The following is a 23,337-nucleotide window of genomic DNA, read 5'->3' as shown; positions in this document are numbered from 1 at the left end:
GCCGGGCGCAAGATAGGGCCCTTCTTCTGTTTGGCGCACATGGCTAATTTGCATACGTGCACAGGACGTCGGACTGGCAGCATGTAATAACAACGGCTAACGTGGGTGGTCCCGTTAAAATAATGTCAATGAATCAGCTCAAGCCTAACATTATCTACAATCGTTGTTCTGGAACCAAAGATAATACCGTTAGCATCTACAACTTGTAGACCTATTTAATAAGCCTAAATTGTTCTGTGCTGTGTCCTGATTGGCTGAAGAGAAATAGCCACATCGTTGCGTTCTAAAACTGGACCTGGCGATTTGACATGTTCAATCTTTGGCGACTCCTTGCAACGCCTTGCGACGACTTGCGACGACCAGTTCACACTGCTGCAACTTTTCCCCTGCGACGTTCTAAAACCGTCTCGTTGCAAGTCGTTGCGTCGCGAATCTTTGGTCTGAACTGGGCTTAAGACCCCCTGAAAGCCTCAAAAGCAAAATTTGAAGGGGGTCTCAAATTTCGTCAAAAAAAAAAAAAAAAATATATATATATATATATATAAATATTTTTTTGTCACTAATGGTAATTTAAATGTGTTTAAGATCACAATGTCCAGTATTCAGAATTTTAAACATTTATTCACAAATATGTTCTATTTTTTGCCAAGCGGAGCCAGCCAGTCCTGTGCGCGTATGCAAATTAGCCATGTGCGCCAAACAGAAGACGGGCCCTATCTTGCGCCCGGTGCGACTTTCTACACCGACGCATGTGTCGTTGCTAGTTTGCACCCGGCGCAAAGCTGATTTTCCCCCGAAGCAACCAGGCACCACTACACCTGGAGAGGCGTGTCGGCGAAAAGCAGGGGAGTGTTCCGGCGCAAATGATACTTGGTGCTATTTTAGTGATCTAAAAAATGCGCCAATGCAATTGCGCCACTAACCGAAAAATACCTGGTACTCTTCCCCCACAGCGTTGAGTCTAGGTGGGTGTTCCCTTGGTCGCCGGCTGTAGACACTCGGATAAGATAGATTAAGATAAAGGATAGGATATAGGATATAGGATAAGATAAAGCTCTTTGTCAGCACATACAAGTGACTGAAAGTAAGACATGACAGCAAGAGACAAACACTTGCCGCGTTTTTACGATATAGATCCGGCCGGCGACCAAGGGAACACCCACCTAGACTCAACGCTGTGGGGGAAGACCAACTGTGAAAGATCCACTTTTTAAAAAATATACGGACAACAATCGACCCGATCATGATAATTTTTTTAATATATAGCCCTTTGACAGCATATACAAGTGATTCAAACCAAGAAATGACAGCGGACAAGCGTTTGACAAAGGTTTAAAATACCGCCTTTTTGCATGAGTGTGTATGGGGAAAACGGTTTGTTTTCCCCCACGGCCCTGACCGGAAGTGACGTTTCCTTGCTTGCCGACTCGGTCTAGCGGATAGCGCAGTTGTTGTTGCTATTTTGACGTGCCATGGCAGGTCGGAACTACAGCATAGCCTACGCTTACACACACGTAGGCTATACACACAGGCATGCAAACTAGTCACCTTTCGGCGAAATTCGCCGAAATTGGCCACTTGTGTGATTCGTGGAGATCCATCTACAGTCTGACAAAAACTAGACGATAACTAGGCCTAAATAAAAATCAATTTAGGATGACAAAAACTACGACGAAATCTTTTGACACTTTCGCTAACGAATAAAAACGAGACGAAAATGTAAGCGGGACGATTTGGGAAGCGATCCAATCAGAACTAAGCTCTTTATGTGGGTAAGTACTGATGGTCCCGCCCGGCAGGTCAACTAGCAGGCGCTTGCTGCGTCGCAAGCAAGTGTCCCTTTGTAAACAGTTTGGCGCAACAATCACCACAACCAACTTGAAGTCATTGGCAGACGAGTCATCCCGAAATTCACGCAAAGATAAGCATACTTAAACAGTTTTTTTCTTTCAAGGTAATGTCATGTGTGTTTTTGCTAAAATTGGAATACAATACAAGCTGAAAGAAACCACCGCTGTCCTGTAACGGTACCGGAGCTCTGTCCTGTCGACACCACAGCGGGGCACAGAAACACAGGATTCACTGTGGTTCACTTCTGTGACATGAGAAACACTAAAAATGAATACTATTTTTTTTTTTATAAAGAAAGCTATCTTAGTGGGAAAGCCACGCAACAGATAGCCACGGTTACATACAGTAGCCTAATGTTCTTATGACGGGAGAAAGGAGCAGAAATATAGTATAGAGACAAGTTGGAGCTGTGTGTGCGCGTATGTTTGAGTGAGAGACGGGAGTGGATGAGAGACATAAAAATCGGACCCCCCTCCATTCTACCTCAAAGGTACAGAAGGCCTTCGACAAGGATGGGCCACTGAGTGCAAATAAAGCTAGTGCATCCCAGAACAACAACAGACCAAGGAGGACGCCAGAGCAAAATGCATTGTACACACAGGATTAGCAGTCCCAATGATTGAAGATGAGGACTTTGTTTTAATGATTGATACAGCTGACTGTTCCCCAGAAAACATTATGCAACAAACATTATGAATCATCATTGGTGTTTTTGCAATTTTTTATTTTTCTGCAAAAAGCAAGGCCATATTTATTTTTTTATATGAGACTTGGTTATAAGATAAATAAAGTTGTTTCATATCACAACAGTTTAGTCTGTATATATATATATATATATATATCACTTAATTTTAGAAGTTAAAAAAATTAAAATATATATATATAAAATATATTTAAAAATATTAAAAAAATTCTAAACAAAAAATTCTAAAATATATATGTATTAATTTAACCTTCGTGAAATGTTTTTTTTAAATTATTTTTTATATAATTTTATATATATATATTTATTTTTTTTAATCTTTATTTTTCTAGTGGGTCTGTGTTTTTCTCGGCTCACGCATCATTCTCACCTTTTTCACCCCAAACCAGTTTGCATGCCTGACACAGCACAAACATGCAAACTATTAAGCTGATTTAAATATTATGTCAAAGATTATTGATACGTGTGAAACTGCATAGAAATAGCGTGTGGATTGTGGAAACCTTTTTTTTCTCCATAGGTCTACATGAATGAAGTATAGTAGGCTATGCCATGCGTTAAAATAATAATAATACATTCGAACCAAGTATTGTGCCCCGCTGGCCGGCCGTCGTCTTCGAGACCAAGATGTCCACCAAGCTGAAGGCGACGCCCGTCAGCGGCGCCGCCAACCAGTGGAAGCCCAAGCGTGATGTCCCCGCCACCAAGGCTCCGCCCTCCTCCTCCACCACCACCGCCGGCGCCGCAACACCACAGAAACGCACGTTCTACGAGGAGGAGTGCTTCCGGGGCGGGGAAGAGAAGGCGGCGAAGAAGAGCAGGAACAAGAAGAACCCCAACCGGCTGAACTGGGGAGTGGCAGCGACGGAGCCGCGCACGTCGCCCTTCAAGTGCGAGTCCTACACCCCGCAGCAGCTGTACAGCGGCCGTGGGGCGGGGAAGGAGAAGGGGAAGAGGGCCGGCGGGAAGAAGAAGAGGTCATCTAAAGGCGGCGGCGCAGACATGTACCCCGCCGACGAAAACCTCTTCACCATCAAACAGAGGAAAGGGAAACGCAAGCAGTAGAGCGACACGGTTACCGCTACAGAGCTGAGCTGTTGGTCTTGTCAGCCTGAATTCTGTTGGTTTATATGAACACACACAACACAACACACAACTGGTTGAAACACTGCAGTAGCAGAAACCTCAAAGATGAATGGAAGGCAGGTTCAGAATAAATGTGGAGATGTTTCTTCATGGTCTTCTAAGTGGGTTGGTTTATTTACTTCCATGATGTTAAGTCAAGTGAAGGCGAGTTAACCAAAATTGATATTGATAAGTGGCTGTCAAAGGAACCGATTGTTAATGTTTTACCTTAATTTCCTTATGAGTCTGCTCAACCTCTGTTCAAATAAAAAAGTTTTTGGCTTGTAAATCTGTCAAGCCTATAGACTTTGGTCTCTCATTTACTTTCATGCTGTGCGTTTGCAAGTTCCAACTTGGAGATTGAATATAGTATAGGAGACTACCATTGTGCCTCTGATATAAGCTGGTAGCTTTCAGTGCTTTACAGTCTGCTTATTCTTGTAATAGGCCTATAAAACAGTCTACTGCAACACCTTGTGGTTATATTCTGCTAATCAAGTTCTCGAATGGAGGACCAAGCAGAGGAATCATTCACGTTGGAAGTAATTCTTCAACTCACAAAACTCCATGCTTATTTTTTTTTTTACTATTCAGTAGCTTTTAAATTTGTTTTTCATGATTGATGGACGTGATATTAAATATTGATTTGATCCAATGATGGCCGTTTATCTGTCAACTGTTTTGAAATCTCACGTTTTTCTGGACACGCATATGTAACATTTTGTGTGCCTACTATAACTATAGCTTGTATAGTCTTATATCTTTACTGAAGCGAGTTAAGAGGCTGTCATACAACTGTAAATGCACACCAGTCAACCACCAGCAAGTCCCAGAGATAGAGTTGGGTCAGATATGGGAAAGGTATATTAATTGTTACTTACATTTGACATGCTTTATGTTGTGTGTTTAACGTGGAACCAGTCAGCTTCAGATATGATCCATCTTGTGGAATCTGCGCAGTCAGAAGAGCTTTGGGCCCGGTTTCCCGATAACGTCCAGTCTTAACGCGCTACAAAGACTCCTACGTTTAGACGTAGCCTATCATTTGTTTACCTACATAGGCATGGTTCCCGAATGGTCTCCTACGACCAGTTCAGTAATGCATTACATTACTGGCGTGAGATTCTGTAGAATCTTGTAATGCATACCTTATAGCAGGGTCCGCGGGTGTAAATGTTGACTGTGGGGAGGGCGATCGGTGATTGTTGACGGGGGTAATGGACGGACCGACGATCGGGATTGAGGGGGGGGGGGACGTGTGTGGCGTGTGTCAGCAGGCAAAAACGTGTGTCACACGGTGAAACCGTGCAAGTTGGCAGCTCTGAAATGTATAAATCGAATTACGTGGGAGTCATATAAAAAAAATATGAACAAAAAATGATATAAAAAAAATTATGAAAAAAAAATGATATAAAAAAATGATATAAAAAAAATTATGAAAAAAAATTATATTAAAAAAATTATATTAAAAAAAAATTATATAAAAAAAATTATTAAAAAAAAATTAAAAATTAAAAAAAAAAAATTGGACCTGCGCACAAGTTTTTTTTTGGATCTGCGCGCGCATCTTTTTTTTGGACATGCGCACGCGCATCTTTTTTTGGATCTGCGCGCGCATCTGTTTTTTGGACATGTCCAAAAAAAAGATGCGCGCGCAGATCCAAAAAAAAGATGCGCGCGCAGGTCCAAAAAAAAACATTTGTGCGCAGGTCCTATTTTTTTTTTTTAAATATTTTTAATTTATATATTTTTTTAATACTTTTTTTTTATTTAATTTTTTTTATATAAATTTTTTTTCATATTTTTTTTTTTATATAATTTTTTTTTCATAATTTTTTTTTGTATAAATTTTTTTATATCATTTTTTTTTATTATTATTTTTTAACTGTCTTCTAAATTAAGGAAATGATACAGGGAAACGAATAAATCATTACACGCCACGAGTGAACTTAATAAGCGATCGAAATACTTTTTTCAACCACCGCCTCTTTCCCTTGACATTTAGTTTTCACCTGACAAATGCGACCGATGTAATTAAGGCAACCCGGTCTCACAGGAATCCGTGAAATGAGTCAGTCTACGTGACGTATAGTAGGCTAGCCTATATTTTAATCTAACATCTTTAATGGTAAGAGACTGCACGGGGATGGATGAGTGTTGTTTAAGATGAAATTACAATGCCAAATATGGCAGACACCTTCAGATATGAGACCCCTCAGTTTTTCTTTGCCTTTTTGGAAGCTCGGTTCCCTCTGGCTCCCACGTAATTCGAACACTGATTTATACATTTGCAGGGCATGTTAAATAAGTGCGGTGTAAAACCAAAGATAATACCGTTAGCATCTACAACTTGTATTTAATAAGCCTAAATTGTTGTGCTGTGTCCTGATTAGCTGAAGAGAAATAGCCACATCGTTGCGTTCTAAAACTGGACCTGGCGATTTGACATGTTCAATCTTTGGGGACTCCTTGCAACGGCATCAGCCGCCTTGCGACGACCAGTTCACACTGCTGCAACTTTTCCCCTGCGACGTCCCAAAGAGTCTCGTTGCGTCGCGAATCTTTGGTCTGAACTGGTCTTAGGAGACCGTCTATGTGGTATCAATGATGAATTTACCTTAACATGTTCGCTGTAACTGTTGTAATTAGAATAGTTGGTTGAATAATGGACTAGGCCAACATGGACGCAAGATAACCTAATGTGCTATGATGATATTGCTTTTGATAAGGGTGATGTGTACCTTTTTCTAAATATTATGCTTTATATATATATATATATATATATTTTTTTTTTTTTTAATTTAAATTTAAAAATGGTATCACTATTAAAATGTGACTATATGTTTCTGTATACAAATGTTATATCTCCTGTACATGTTTGTATATAATTGTGATATTATAGTACCTGTGGTGTAACTTTGGTGATTTGGATACACTGTGACCCCAAACACACTCATGTGTCTTGGTGTGATTAGGTGATTGGCAGGCGAGCCTATAAAAGGCCGCTGCGCCCTGTGACGCATCACGTACAAGGAACACGGATGAAGGGCTAGACCCGAAACGTTTCCCCTTGTTTATGTGTCCTGTAATTGTTGTTTCGGCTTTTAAAATACTTTTGGAACTTCTCAGCCCTAGTGTGCGATCTCCCCATTCTTCACTTGATAAACACTTAAAACATTAGTTTGCCAGCTGCTGGTCAGAGATGACTATGGGCATCAAGAGAATTAACATGAAAAAGTTCAGTGTTAAATTTCACATGACATGTCATTCACAGCTGCTAGTCAGTGATCAAAGTGTGAATTTCAAATTCAACAATATGGCCAAATATTCAGGTATAACTTGAAAAACATTCTGCAGTTACACTTATGCTAGAACAATAATCCCTGCTCAGATGCATCTAAAATACAATTTAAGACAATAAAATGTGTGATAAACACTTAAAACATTAGTTTGCCAGCTGGTGGTCAGAGATGACTATGGGAATCAAGAAAATTAACATGAAAAAGTTCTGTTAAAATTCACATAACATGTCATTCACAGCTGTCTTGACACATATGGCTTCACAGGTCTAACTTGAAAATACATTCTGCATTAACATTTTGCTAGAACAATCAATGTAGCAATGTAACAATGTAGAAAAATATAAATAAAATAAATCAATGTCAAATTTCACGTTGCCTTATTAGCAATAACTACATAACTTACAAATGGGTGTAACACACATTTTACAATTTTTGAGTTATTAACCAGCAATTAGTCTGAGAACACAGCACAAAACAATTATATGAACTTGTCAAACTTCACAGCTGCTAATCAGAGCTGACTCCAAGAGGAAAAACCTGTTTCTTTATTTAATTTTTCTTTTTGCAACGTTTAGACAAGACAAAGCTTTTTCTTTAGAGATCGCACACAGAGCATTTTGGGCCATTATCCAGGAACACGTGTTTCAAAGGTGTACTTATGGTCCTCCGGATAAGTACACACAGGACAGAGAATTCCCACAGTGACTCCCTTGGCAGCCACGTCATCTGGATCAGTTTCCTGTTTGAGGACATTAAGAAATATGATTTTCAATTCAAACTCACATCACATACTACATGTCTTGTAGGGAGCCAGGTATCTCAAATTGGATTGTCATATCCAATATGAAGTTGTCTGTCATTTTAGCTTTGTTGTTGAAGGACCATTCCGGTGTATACTGATCCATATCCCCGTCATTCAAGCCTATCTGGTGCTGTCCATGGGAAAAATGAGAAAATTTGTAAAGCTGACAATGTGGTATTCAATAACACACAAGTTTAAGCAAGCACTCAGATTGGTCAATTCCCATTCTAGAGTGTGTTTAAATGCCTGGTGAAAGAACAGACAAAAATAATGTGCCTAATTACAGAAAGTATCGCTACGCTAACTAGCTGAAACTACTTTCATGAGCCTAGTTTCCATAACAACGTTCAACTGTTACATTGTTTCACTTGCGCAGTAGGAACGAGGTGCTTTTACTATAGGAACTATTTTCTGATGGAGATGAACTCGGGCAGAAAGCTTGAATTTGAGGGCAAATTAACCCACAATATGAAAACATTTTACAATATTGTTGATAATGAAGATGGTTTGTGTTATTGTATTGCAATCTTACACAAGATGGCGTTCTTGAATGTCATTATTGGTACTTGAAGCACAGGACTTCGGAACTCGGCGCAAGCGCCTCGTTCCTACAGCTGTGCTTTGCGTACCAATGACATTCAAGAACGCCATCTTGTGTAAGATTGCTTAAAAGAACCGATCACAGGTGGCCAGAGTAGGAAATGTGACATCCACTATCCCTCAGCACAAGTGCTTCCCAGGGCCAGAGCCGTATATAGAGAGAGTTCTGCCAACTCTGTTTAGAACGTTCAGAACAATTCTGTCGTGGATTGGTTCAAAGGTAGTCACGTGTTTTGTGTACGCCATCTTACAGACCAAACATTAATCAATCGTCATTACCATGCTATCAAGGCAAGTGCGACAACTTACAAGAGAGGAATATATATCTGTAATATCATTACTTTTCGAAAGAAAATGTCGTGTTGTGTAGCCTATGGTTGCTCTCTAAGGCCCGGACGTGGTAAACGTCTGCATCATTTCCCTCAGGACCCTACTAGGAGGAAATTGTGGGAGCAGAGGGTCAGAAGGATGAACTGGAAGCCGAATAATTTTTCCTTGTTGTGTGAGGTAAGAACATTTCTATCATGGACTTTGTAAAGAAAACACATTTGGAAAATATTATTGTACCCCATCAATTCATGGCATGCTTCGAAAAAAGTACTAACCAAAGTGAATTTGATTTGAACTTAGCCTAGTAGTGTTAAGCTACACGATGCTCGCTAGCTCTTTGCGCCTTTTTTATGCTAATGCTAGCACTGAACTCCGGGACAAACAACCTGCATCTGCCGTCTGTATTTTTCCACCAGGCTCTTTTATGCATAAGTATGCATAAGTATGCACTGGTTAGATGCCATTCTGTGGAAAATCTATGCAATTTTTAGAATAATGACAACTATTAATACTACATCATTGCAAGGCTAGCCTACTTGACGTGCTATCTTTCTGCACTGCCGCATTTTACCCTGCATTCTTTCAAAACACCGGCTGCATTGTCTTTGTTTATGTTCATGCATGTCAGAAAGATTGTGATTAACTTTGCACGGAAATCATGTGGATATATTGCAAACAAATGCCCTTTTGCAGCATTGCTTGGTCAGCTATTTCTCGAGTTACAGATAATACATGGTCAGTTCATGTTTGCTGGAGAGATTTATGTTACTCTTGTCTAGAGTCTAGTGCAAACAGCATGGTGCCAAAGCGCTTATGTAATCCATGCAATAACTATGCATTGGTTAGATGCCATTCTGTGAAAATCCATTACCATCATTTACTTTCTCTTTGAAATTGCATTAAAATGTCTGACTCCGTTTGTAGGACCACTTCGATGAGACACAGTTAGAGTCACAGAGCTGATGGTGTTAGGAAGCTCAAGCCAAATTCCATCCCAACACTGTTCGTCTTCACCCCACCGACACTGCCCAGCAGACCCACCAAACGAAACGGACTGAAGATGAACCATCTCTGAATGCAAACATTCAGAATGTATTCAGAATGTATTATACGCTATATAGTGTAAGAAGTAAAGATATTAAAGATTGTCTAATACAAAATGTATACTTTTACCGTAATATTTGAGATGTTTTAATGGCTCTTCCCTGATTTCACTGTTAATATTTTAATATGAATATTGAATATGAATTTTCCTGTTGGAGGATCTTCCTGAGAGTCTGTTGTTTAAATGTTGTACAAATTATTGTGTACTGCTAGGATTTGAATGCAAACATTCAGAATGTATTATAAGTTATAGTCTAAGAAGTAACCAAAGTTATTTTTATATTGCTAACGTCTGATTCATTTTTTATGAAAGAGAAAACTCTTTAATTGATAAACAAAATCATACGTGTATGGTCTTTTTTCCCTTGGGCATTAGTCATCAGTCAGACTTTTAACAATAGACACAGTCTGATCATGACACCTAAGTAGGCTACGAGAAGGGTTAATTTGATGTTTAGGGGAAATATTTATAGTCTAGATTAAAATAAATAACCAAGAAGTTGTAATTTTTAGCCAATGTCTCAATAAGTAATCGTAGGCTACACGGCGACGGCTATCGGAGAAGGTAAGGTGAACGCGGCTCCACTGATAGGCGATCAGGGCTCCAGAGTGCGACCTATTAGGTCGCATATGCGACCTAATTTCTTAAGGTGTGAGTTAAAATTTAATGAGGTCGCTCCGGTGCTACTTGCAGGAGGACAAGCAGATATGAAGCGGTCGATAGTAGATTATTTTAAGAAGAAAAATGTCTCGGAGGAGGAAACAAATGAGGCTGTTGTTGGTGCTGGAGAAGGGTTAGCAGAGGAAGCAAAAAGAATCTCAGAGCAGTGGGGAGAAAAAAAAAAAGTATTGTTTTCAACAAAAATGGCTGGCGCAGTTCCCGTGGTTGTGTTATGAGGGACAAACCATGGTGTGTGTACTGCAGGACATGTGGCCAGTCCGTTGCAGGCAAAACACATTTTGTAAATGGGTCTACACAATTCAAAGTTCAGTCATTAAAATTACACAATGAAAGCCAAAAGCACAAGACGTGCATCACATGAAGCTCCCAGTCTCTCCCCACCTCATTTAATCGGATAGATGAGACCAATCGCTCGGCGGAGAATTAACAAATGATCATCAAGTTTAACACCGCCTACAACATCGCTAAAGAGGAACTCCCGTTCACAAAATGATGAAGAATAACGGACTGAACGTCAACCCCACATATTCCAACGACACTGCGTGTGCACAATTTGTGGGAGTTATAGCAGACACACTCAAGGGAAAGACCGCTGACAAAGTCGCATCCGCCCCCTACCTCTCGTTTATGCTTGACGGTTCCACTGACAAATCCACCAAAGAGTGCGAGATTATATATGCCCGTATTGTTGAAGATGGAAAACCAATATTACCATATTGTGGTTGAACATGCCCATGCAGCAGGTAAGGAGTGTGTCTCATATAGCCAAATGATAATAACTATATGGAAAAATGCTCTATAGGTTAATTATAATTTCCGTTAGAATTCAATTATTATTTAATGCCATCATGCCCAGGTATCTTATAAAAACACACAGAATTGTGTGTGTGTGTGTGTGTGTGTGTGTGTGTGTGTGTGTAAATATAAATATTCCATGTTATGTGCTTAATTTAAGGCGTTTATCTATCTTTATTTTTATTCTTTATCTATTTATTTGTCAATCTTTCATAAACAGTCATGTATTAATAACACGCTATACAAAGAAAAATATGGTGCTACCTAATTTGTTTTGGTGCTACTAAATGAAAAGCTAGGTGGCACCAGTGCTACCTGTGAAAAAGTTAGTCTGGAGCCCTGTAGGTGATGTAGGCATAATTGTCTGTCTTCTCGAGACGTTCAACATGATATATTTGTAAAAGTGTTTATATTTTAGCAAAGTATGAGAAACCTTTTAACATTCACAAACAGTTTATGATGATAATGAGCGATTTGTTGCAACATCCCATCTTCGTTCCATTGGCAGACGTTGTACAGTGAGCTGACTTGGGTCTACAAGATGGCACCCATGATTTCAGTTGGCAGAACTCTCTCTATATACGGCTCTGCCCAGGGCTATGTGATGCACCCACTGCAGAGCAGCAATCACACCTCCATCATCAAATTTGCTGCTGCAATGGGTTGGTGCACCTGATCAGCAGAAACAACAATCAAATGGGCCTATACCTAAAAAGGAGCCCTATGAATTAATAAGCCATTTAAAAAGGCCCCATAGCATGAAATTTTCACTTTGAGGTTTTCTAACATTAAGTGGAGTTCCCCTAGCCTCCCTATGGTCCCCCAGTAGCTAAAAATTGCGGTAGGTGTAAACCGAGAAGTAGCTATCTTGCGCCGTCTTTGAAAAAAGGATCGCTGAAACGCTTCGATTTGGCTTCCGGCCCCATATGACGTCATATGGGGCCATGTTACCTCCCCTTTCTCTGCTTGGCCCGCCCAGAGAATTTGGCCCGCCAATGAGACAATGAGCTAGGACCGTGCGAGCGCCACATGTGTGTGTGTGAATACACACTGTAACGCAAGTGTTCTTTGTTATTTGGATAACCGTTCCGCTGTTGGTGTAAAGGCCCATTCACACCCTACGGTAAATACGGATACGGACGCTTTTGTCTGGTCCCGGAGGTCGTCCGTCAGTGTCCCAACCACGAGAGTAGTAGGCCTATAATAACTGATATGTATATATATTTTGTATTTAACGTTTTGTACTTATATTATACTATATACACTTGACCTTATAATTTTATTGTTCACCTGCTTTGGCAATGCAAATGTATATTTTTTATGCCAATAAAACTTTTTTGAATTGAAATTTTGAGCAGAGAATCAGCAGGTTGGTGAGGGGTGCCACATGCCACCTCCACGTACACTTTGTGCCGGATGACACAGAGCATAATCATCTCCTCTACAGATACCATGTTTGCGATTGTCGATGCCGGTCATTTTATACACGACAGTCACTGCCCTCAAGAGGTTGTTTTGCATAACATCCATAACACTGAAACCAGACGGAGGTATGAAGGGTAGTCCCGGAGACAACGTTTAGTACGGACGGACAAATTTCGTCCGGATTCAGAGGTATGAGGCGGCCTTCATGGCGCATAACATGCAACACAATAACGCAAGCTTGCATAAAGCTCCCATTTGGTGAAAAGACTAGACTGCGTTGGGTTGGTTGAGAAGGAATTGGGAACCGTGACATGGAGGAAAAAAGGATTGTTTCCTAGGATTGTCCGTCGGAGCCCCGCTGTAGCGGGCAGTGGGGCTGGGCGGGCAGCCCCGGGGTTGGCCAGCGTTCAGCAGGTAGCCCCGGGGGTGGCCAGCGGGCAGCGGGGCTCCGACGGACCACTGCCGTGGGGCTGGGCGGGCAGCCCCGGGGGCGGCCAGCGTTCCGCGGGGCTCCGACGGACAATCCTGGGCAACAATCCTTTTCTCCTCCATGTCGCAGTTCTCAATTCCTTCTCAACCAACCCGACGCAGACAACCCCGGGCAACAATCCCCTTCTCCTCCATTTCATTTCTCCGTTGAGTCTGGAGCCTACTTAATATTGACGTGGAAGTGGAAGAACCAGAGGCGTCTGAGAACCCGTTGCAGTCGTTTGAGATTCATAATATCATACAGAGGTGCAAACAGCTTTTGACCATGATAATATATATTATATAGATATCTAAATATAATATGATATTATTTAGATATAGAGCTCCAGGACTCCCGCCGGAGCACCCGGAGTGTTCAGTGTTCCACTGTAAACACTAGCGCATGGTACCATGGCTGCAAGCTGCTCAGGGCCACACTCCCACCCTCCACCTTGACCCGCCTCTAAAAACGGCACGTTTGTGGAGAGCTCATTGTGGGACTGGCTCGTAGTGGCTGTAACTCTGCACCAAGGCTGAATTTCTTGAACGTCTTCAAGTACTGTATTAGGGGCCCACTAACACCTTTATTAAAGCATCCATAAAATAGCATGCCATGGGACCTTTAAACAAATAACATTTCCTAGCATTGAGCTAATATCTCCTCATGATCCAATAGCTATGCGACCCCTGAGGGTGTTGTAAAAAAACTCTTCTCAGGTCTTCTCAGCAGCACGTAGGCTGATAACTATGAAAACTATGTAAACTACACTACTGTAATTTCCCGCATATAGGCCGCATCGTGGACAAACCGCAAGCCTTTAATTTATGTATTAAAAAAACAATTGTGTGCATGAGAACGGTGAGAGCACATCAAACGCGCGTAGCAGCTAGGACCCGTCTTTCTTTACTGTCTCCGAGTGTGTGTCGCTGTTAAACACCTGACAATGAGCTAATTTACCATGATAAGACCGCCATATGAATCTGGAAAAAATGAATAAAGACAGGATTTGGTCTCCTATATTTCCTATGCAGGATAACTCATGTGTGTTTCCATTGAAAACAAGAACATTCAAAGTGATCCTAAACTTTAAACCTACTCTACGTTCTGTTGGGCAAAAGCATCAACCAAGAAATTTAAACAAATAATATAAACTGAACTTCCACCATCATGCATAGCGCACATTTAAACAGATAAAAGAGCAGAGAGGAGCCAGCTCAATAAAAGCATCTTCCCTCATGGTATAATCTATCTATCTATAATCTATGGTATAATTCACCCCTGTGAGATGCGTGCCAGCTCACCAGCATAACCTGCAATGTCCACAAAACCAAGGAAATGGTTCCAACCCAATGTAGAAGAGTATATCACCCTTGTAGTTATGTGGCCCAGAACATTTGACTCGGACTGTAAGAAAAATAATAGCTTGTAGCCTGTAGAGGCCTAGACCTAATCACTAGTATCAAAAGAATGACCTGACAGGTGGTGAGTGATATGGCTGTGATCTAGCCCCCTAGTTCTAGCCAAAGCAGGTAGCCTCGGTCTAACATCTGCCGACAACAACCTGTATATCAAAGCAGCATCTTCCTCATGGTATAATCTGAAACCCCTGTCAAATGTGCTAGAGGGACTCACTTCACAACCAATAAGCTTTTATATAAGACAGGCAATTAACTTCCCTTCCCTCTCTCAAGCAGTCCGAGGGCGAAACAGAAATAAACTTTCAGATTTTCTACTTCTGTAGTATTTTCAATTACAGTATCTTCATTTTACAATTGTATCTCTATGCTTGTAAAATTTATATTAATGACCATTAATACTTACAAGACACTGCTTGAAAAGTAGATTAGGATCTTCACGTAGGAACACAGGAAGTCCTTTCATGGCTGCTTCCTTGCCGTGTCTGACGATGTTGGTGGTCTCAAAGAAAAAAAGAAAAAACAGAAAGATAGCTCTAATAATAGCAAGACTAATTGTAATTCAACAGATTGAATTTCATCTGGGCAAAAGTATTGTTTGGTACTGTACTGTGCACACACCTCATCATCAAGCTTTCTCAGTATCTCCTTCAGGTCCTTGCCAAACTCTGTTTTTCGGGCGCGAAACCAGTTGGCCTGAAATACTCGACTTGATTCGGAGGACTCACCTGCCTCAGCCATTTTTCATATCAAAGCAGTGAAGGCGGGGGGAGGGGGAATAAAGAGGATAGCAGATTAACCAGCAGGGCGCGCACAGCGCACAGACTTGTGCGGAGGTGAACTTACAGTGAGCCGTTTGACGGGAGAACAAAAATAAATAGGCGGTCGACTGACCGCGGCACTAGTCTCAATGTGCTACGACCTACAACTCCAAGGACAGAGCTGGTGGTCTGATCACGTGCTAAGTGCATGATGCCTGTAGTGCTAAGGCGAACTCACCGACGAGAAACTGTGTCAATTTCCAATGGATAGTGTAGCCCAGGGGTCCAAACTTTTCACCTACCATAATCTAAGATCCGAATCATCAAGCTGGGGCTAATATTCAGATCTTAGCTCCGCCGCCGGGGGGCTCCGCGGTCGGGGTTCCGCCGCCGGCCATAGGCCCGGTCAGGGATCTAGCTAATATCTGAATGGCCCGGTGGTTGGGGACCGCTGGTGTAGCCTATCTATGGGCAATTAAAATGCATGAAAATGCCATGCTGTATGGATAACGCGAACACATTGGGTACCTACATCTAATAGAAAAGTATTCATCGAACCGCAGGCCTTGACTAGGCTAGTCTACATAAAAAAAGACGTGTGCAACTAGCCTAGCTAAACACCGAATTGTGTTCTCATTAAACAACTTGCGATACGAGAGTCCTGGTTGCACAACGATAATAACAAATTAAGTGAACAAATGAATGATATAGTTGGTTGCATGGTTTAAACTTTTGAACAACTAGGCTATTTGTTTATTTATTTCGTTTAGCTCTCCTTAAATTAAATTCACGCTTCAAAACGCACGACTTTTACTTCTAAGGCGAGCTGTCTCTGTTTCCGGCTCTCGACTTCCTTGTTCAAATATCATTGTACAACTTGAATAATGGAACAAGCTGACGCTTTGGCGCGCTGAATTGCATTGCACGTCTCGGACAATGAAATTAGGCAATACCCCCTAAACTGGCCTGTTTCATTATACAACGTGAACAACTGTAAATGAATTATACTTCGTACACGGACCGGGTGATGCTTGGTGCGCGTGTGTGTGCGCGCCCATCTGTCTAAACACACGCAAATTAAACACGTAACGCATAATGAAGTCCATGGCGATGTATATTAACAGGGGGACACATGCATATTATGAACACAAGTCGACAACGATAATGTATACAATACTGGTAACAAACGATGTTTGTTAATGTATTGCCGCATATCATTAAATAGACCCACAGTTGCGGACATCGAGGACCGCGTCCGCATATGTTTTAAGTTGTCTTTGCCGCAATTTACATGACGAATCAGTGTTTCTGAAGTTGGAGAAGAAAACGCTATTCCATGTGTTAATTATGCCTATTATTTGGCAATAAACTGAGCCATTTGAAGTTTGAAATTCATGTCGTCATGCATCTGTCTCAGCGGAGACTGCAAACGCGCTGTCAAAAATTAACTCCAGTTAAAATGTGCTGGCTCTTAAAGGGGATGGGAGATGCCACTCTCATTGGTTTATTGCATGTTACGCCCAAAACACACCTACGGGTTTCAGCCCAACCCATTTTAGATTTGCGCCAGGCGCAAAGCTCATTTATCTCGCCGTCATAATAGCAACAGCGCCATAGAACCGCCCACAAAGTACTTTGACTTTGCGCCTTGACGTCTGCTAAGTATGCTATAGGCCTACTGCATGAGAAAAATTTAGATCGATATTGCGCAACAATCGGGAGATGGGGACCCCCCCGAATGTTGAAGTGTATTTCGCACACTGATCAGGGGTATGTAAGGAAATTACTCTTTATTTTAGAACATTGAAACCCCCCAGAAAGAACAAGAGCAAGAGCATTTAAACTTAAAAAAAAAAAAAAAAAATTCGACCAATCACCTATTCAGCCTCACTTTGCACTACAGCACTTACCACATGTTCTAGTTTAACTTTTAATAACTAAACCCTGGTTACCCTGATTGTATATAATTTAAACCCTGTTTGAATGATCACCCTTAATGATTTCAAATAACTAATGTCTTATTTTTGTGGGTACAAAACTCTTTTCCCGTTCCAATCCTGGCATGAATCCCCTACTGTAAAACGTGTTGGAATAATCTGTCTATTGACCTGACCCTAGCAGAATGCTGGTCAACACCTTGGCATTACAAATCCAGTTTCTTGCTTCTTTGCTAATCCTTGGTATTCCCTCCCCGCCCTCCACGATATTCCAGCCTTGTTTTATTGAACACTGTTAATAGATTGATGTTGAAGGCCTTCAAATACACATCCAAGAACGGGGTTGGATAATAAGCACTAAACGTAATCGTTCACAGCCTGAACATTGAGACCATTTAATTGCATATGAGAGACCCAATAAATATTTATTCTTAACCAGTAATAGACGCTTTCAGTAATGTTCTTTGGCAACAACTATAAAGGAACACATCATTACATGTTAAGATTGATAAAAACCTAACCGCAGTCAGTACATAGTGCCAAATGGGAGATAGGAGATTCAGTCTGTTGTAACCAGACTTACTGCAGAACCTTCTACAGAGGATACAGGTCTCCTGTGCTTTCATGGGGTTAGCATATGTATAGATATCACAATATTAGACACAAAGGCCTCATAACACCAAGATCATCAAATCTGTGGTTCAACCAAAAGATCAACACCAACCGGGATAAAAAAGTATGATTGGCTTATGTTAAATAAGTTTAAACATTTCCTTCCTTGCCAGCTTTTCCCAGGACTACCGTTGTCCCACTGAAGAGGCTTGTAAAGAACCTATATAAATACACAAAAAAAAACACAAGACATTCAACATGATTATGACTTCTAAAAAGTGAAACATTAGACACCACATGTGGCAATATTAAAGGCCAACAAAGTACACGTTACATAAAACTACACGTTATGGTCAAAACTATCCTTGGTGGCTAAACTGTAACCACAGGGCTCTGCTCATTTGTCCTTCCACTGCGGCAAATGCTTTTGTGTTCAAATATATATCCTCAGTTCAGGGAAAGTGTGGAGGGGTCATCTCTCTTCCCCACCAACACGTGGAACGATTTCACGAGGATGACTCACTCATTCACACATTGATATTTCTGGCACCGCCCCCCCCCCCCCTCACCTAGCGCTCAGGACTCAGATAAAGAACTCGTCCATGGGCTCGTGGCCGTGTCCCGCCGCCTGGGCTTTGTGGTGACTGAGCTCGGACGTAGTCCTGCCCGTCTCCACCAGGGGTCCCCTGGAGGGGCTCTGACCAGCGCCGAGCGTCCTGCGGGCGTACCCCTCCCTGGCCGTCGGCGTCCCTGGAGACCCGGCGGGGCCCCACGTCCTGGTAGGCCCCGGAGAGGGGGTGGCGCGTGACTTGGGCAAGCACTCACTCAGCTCCCTGGCCAGAGTCTCCAGGGCGGAGGAGGCGCCCACGGCCGGGGGCCTCCTCTCCGGCTGCAGCTCCGCCGAACAGGAGCAGGAACAGGAGGAGGAGGAGCAGGAGGAAGAGCGGGTCATCGGTCCGCCTCCCGCGTCGGGGGAGCGGAGCGGCGAGACGGAAGCCCCCGTGTCCACGTTGGTCTCGGGCTCCTCCGCCCGCTCCTCCTCCAGCAGGAGGTGGGAGAGGGAGCGGGAGATGGAGGGGCGCAGGGGGGAGTCGTGGGGATAGGAGCTGGAGGAGGAGTGCAGGGCGGGGCTACTGCACTGGGAGGAGTAGCAGGAGCTCCCCGGAGGTGTGCTGCAGCAGCTGTCCGGGACCTGGCTCTCTCCTCCTCCTCCTCCTCCTGCTCCTGCTCCTGCTCCTGCTCCTCGTCCATACGGCTTCTCGCTGCACTGCTCAGCGGAGAGCCGGTGGCCTACGGATATCACATAGAACAACAACAAAACAAACAGTATATCAAGCACCGTGATTCATAATAGGTGTGGTCAGGCGTTATAGGTGTTATGTTCACATCAGCTACCAGATAAATAAAAGCAATGTGCCTCGCTCCCCAATATATGCTGTCAGGCTTGATCGAGCATTGAGGGGGGGTAAAGTTTACCACTTTAACCCTACTATAAATCTCTAGCTTGTGTCAGGCGGGGATTATTGCTGTTGGCACTTTGATAGATCGTGCCTCGATTCTTCCGATCTACAAGGTCGCAGACAACGTTTTCTCTGTCGAGGATTTATGAAGCTTCAATGGATTGAGAATAATGCTCACTGGACCCAGGTTAAAACACTGTCGGCTCAATTCAAGCGCATGGAGAGAGATGGAAAACCCTGTAGTAGACGAGTATTTGAGCTTGTCTTCGTCTCCACGGGGAAGAGTGTACAGGTGCTGGCCGATTTTGTGTTTCGCTGTCAGCCAATTCCACGCTTACAGAGCCCCACCTCCAGAAAAATGATTGGTCGAAACAAACATGAGGTGAAAGAAGGGGGAAAGCTATTTTCTGCTGTGGATTATTAATATATAACAAAATAAAGTCTGAATAGTCAGACTAGGCTGCACAGTATACCAACCAGCGTCACTGGTTGCCGTACCTGCCCTGCTGCCGGGCCGGGCCGGCGCGGCGGTGAGGCCGGGGCTCTGGCTGGTGGGGGAGGTGGGGGAGACGTGGCCCGAGCCCCTCAGCTGCAGCCCGAGCAGGGAGCTTTTGGAGCAGCTCAGTGCAAAGGCGGAGGTCAGAGGTCGCTGGGGTAGGGCCGCGGTTTTAACCTGCATGACAGAGGGAGGGATTATGATTTACACCTCCGGATTGGGAGATTAACGCGGTAAGCAACTTTGACAGGATTGTCATACCACCCACATATGGCTGGTTTACCTTGTTCCGTGTGCACGCAACATGCATTTACTTTGTCTCATTGAAAATGAAGCTCCTGTCATTTTCATTTCTTTCTCGACTTTAATGGTGTTGTTTTAGGTATGGCTTCACGGAATGTAGATTTCCTTCACCCAAAGATCTGACTAGATGTCAATAAAGATTCCAGGATGAAAATTAAAGAGTGTGTAGCCCCTCAAGCCATCATGTACCATGTATTACATCTAAAACTACTGTTTCACACTCTACCCACTTCTGAAGTTGGCCACCCACCAAACCTAGGACAGAAATCCCCTCACCTCAGATTCAGCTGTTTCAGAGAAGACAATGAAGAATAAATGTGGTATTTCCGACTGTGCATGTCGCCAGAAAATAACAGTGTTAACCACCAAGCCACCACCTTCTCCCGGTTAGCTAGATCTACCCCAGGCTACAGGAGACAAATACCCCCCGACTAACCATTTTGTCTGCCATAAATCAAGAAGACCTTGTTGTTGTGTCATGTCGAGTGCACACACACACACACACACACACACACACACACACACACACACACACACACACACACACACACACACACACACACACACACACACACACACACACACACACACACACACTAAGTGTGTCTAAGTGTGTTAAATGCGAAATTACAGTGTAACAGAACTGAACTCCTGGAATGTCTACTCTCTATACAACTTTAATATATAGTTCCTTTAAAACCAGATGAGATGAGTTGAGTGTACGATTATTCATAATTGATGATCATTAGCATTTATACAACCAGCATTTATAAGCAAACAACATTATGGAAAGTTACCTCAACATATTTCATATTTCTATTAAATGGCAAATATTCAAACACATTACCTTTGGACTGGGGAAGGGAACATGGACAGGGTATTTTGACAGTGTATTATTATGTGTTCAGTTGGTTCTTTATGTGGGAACTGTGTCAGAGGACTCGGTGTACATTGATCATTGCTTCACTCCTCTCTTTAACCAAGTCTCGAGATAAATAGGCCTGACAAATCACAGGACTCCTACTTCCTCCAATTGTCCCCGCTCTGAAGATGGGCATACCTGAAAGAGGATCTTGTTTCCATCCAGGTCCTCTGTCTGCCAGCGGTTGGTGCTGATGGGGGTGCAGGGGTTGGGGAGCAGGGGTACCAGCTGGCCGATCTCCTCCACACTGAACTGCAGCACGGCGGAGGAGCAGGGCTCCACCCGGACCCCCGGGGACAGCTGCTTGATGGCCAGCTGCAGGCACAGCCCTGGTTCTGGGGGGGGGCGGGGGGGGAGATAGAAGACGATATGAGGGTTCCGACTACCCAGCCGAAAGATGCTGGGTTCGACCCCCAAAGTCTGCAGCCTACCTGTGAACTCTTGCAAATGCATAACCCCTACCTCCTCATCTAATGAAATTGATCTGACGTCACTGAAAGTGAATTTGGTGTGCAGATTTTTGCTGAAGTTACATCCATGTCAGACACTGTGCTTAATGCCAAACGTAACAGTGATTTTAGGAAACCTATAAGCAATGATCTCAAAATGTCAGTGCTCCGTTTGTCGCGAGTAGCACTGGTTGGATTGTGCCTGTTGCTCTAAGGTTTTGTTCCTCGGAGGCTTACCCGTGTGCAGCGTGAACCAGCAGAAGCCCGTCTTCTGCTCCTCGGCGCGCTGCTGCAGCACCGTCTCGTACAGCCGCACCTGGTCCTCGTAGTTGTCGTGCGCACTGAACAGCGTCACCCGCAGCGTCTCGCCCCCGCAGTGCACCGGCCGCACACCCCACACGGGCATCCCCGCGCCCAGGCTGTAGAAGTCGCGGCTGGGCAGCAGGTAGGGCCTCATCGGGGCATGGGTCGGGGTGTTGCCCGAGGTGATGTGGACGCCGCCGCCCTGGCTCCCGCAGCTCTCGGTGTGGTGGTACTGCCACGGAGGGCGCTGGAAGAAGTCCAGGACCCGCAGGATCCTCTCCTCGCCGTAGACCTCGTGGAGGAAGAAGGTGACGGCCAGGGAAGGGTAGCCTGCGGCCGCAAAACACACGGCACGGCTCAACGCGAGCTCTGCTGCTAGGGTGTCAGGTTTGATCTGTGTTAAGACAGCCCTCCGAATATAGATGCATCTCTATCAATATAGGTGTATATCTTTAAAGATATACTGTGCTGGCTATAAAAAAATTCACATGAACTGTTAATTTAATAGACCTTATTAGTCATATATTTTCTTTTTTTGCATTTGTGTGCAAATGTGAAGATAGCACAAACAAAAAAGTAATTTATATAATCAACGTATTCATATATATTTTTTTCTATTTAATAGCAAGACGACTAACAGATCCCTACTACCTGTCAGGGGGCCCAGACGGGACGGGCGGCAGTACTCGTGGAGGGGAGACGCCCTCTCGGACACATGGAAGATGCGGAGGCTAGGGCAGAGCCAGCGGAGCAGTTGGTCCGCGGTGTGCTGGAGGAGCAGAGAGTCTCCGGGGTTGGCCAGGAGGTGGAGGTTCACCAGAAACACCTGCTGCTGCTGCTCTTTCAACCGCCTGGCCCTCAGCTCTTCTGGAGGGGGTGGGGGTAAATCAATCAAAGAAACAGCTATGAAGCACATTTGCCTACCATCGATTTGATTTATTTAAGAAGCAAGGAACAATACTTACTGGTGGATGATGGCATTTTACTGCTATCTGATCTAAAGAGGAAAATATCATAGGGTATTATGCAGGGTCTAGAGGGTATTAAATTAGACGCATCCCTTAATAAAAACAATGCAGGGAACATATATTGTCACCATCTTGTGGTTGGTTTGGAAACTGGCCGTGGTCGCCATGACAACACAGTATCTTTGTTGCCAAATGTGTAAAAGATAAATAATGCTGAAAAGGATCAACTATTGTACTATTATAGCAGAGACATTGCGTTTCGAAAAGGCAGAATAACCAAAGCAACGTTGATGCAGAGACACTAAACACAATCACAACAAACGGATGAAAGCGTACTGCTAAAGTTCGCTAGCGTTAGCCACCGCTCGGCTAACTCACTCGGCTGTTTCGGCTCCCGAGTCCACGTTCTCATCTTCAACTTCCTCAAACAAACTCGCTCTTCGTATCATCGTCCGAGGGAACGGGACATTAAGTGGCGTCCTTGGAAAACCCACAAGGGTGCGAGACGAGTAACATTTTGCTG

General features: G+C 43.3%; 1 protein-coding gene across 1 annotated transcript; it reads right to left on the bottom strand.

Moving 5' to 3' along the window:
* Window positions 1-18,045: 18,045 nt before the first annotated feature.
* LOC311342620 (uncharacterized protein) lies at window positions 18,046-23,264 on the bottom strand. The gene is made up of 7 exons (XM_084467479.1): window positions 23,193-23,264; window positions 22,812-22,843; window positions 22,498-22,713; window positions 21,781-22,176; window positions 21,233-21,429; window positions 19,872-20,046; window positions 18,046-19,203 (listed from the first exon to the last, which is right to left on the bottom strand). Exons 1-7 carry the CDS (start codon window positions 23,261-23,263, stop codon window positions 18,497-18,499), a joined length of 1,794 nt encoding a protein of 597 aa, XP_084323605.1. The 5' UTR covers window position 23,264; the 3' UTR covers window positions 18,046-18,496.
* Window positions 23,265-23,337: the final 73 nt, after the last annotated feature.

The sequence above is a fragment of the Micromesistius poutassou genome, assembly GCF_964030765.1.
Source record: "Micromesistius poutassou genome assembly, chromosome: 4".
Classification (NCBI taxonomy): domain Eukaryota; kingdom Metazoa; phylum Chordata; class Actinopteri; order Gadiformes; family Gadidae; genus Micromesistius; species Micromesistius poutassou.
Note: the sequence above shows the minus strand (reverse complement) of the source record. Positions and strands in the feature narration are given on the sequence as shown.

Excerpts from the sequence above, each read along its gene's own strand:
- LOC311342620 (XM_084467479.1), bottom strand. The coding sequence starts at position 23,263 with ATGATACGAAGAGCGAGTTTGTTTGAGGAAGTTGAAGATGAGAACGTG. Across the intron at positions 22,844-23,192 it reads TCGGGAGCCGAAACAGCCGA|ATCAGATAGCAGTAAAATGC; the intron begins GTGAGTTAGCCG and ends TTTCCTCTTTAG. Across the intron at positions 21,430-21,780 it reads CTGGTTCACGCTGCACACGG|AACCAGGGCTGTGCCTGCAG; the intron begins GTAAGCCTCCGA and ends GCCCCCCCCCAG.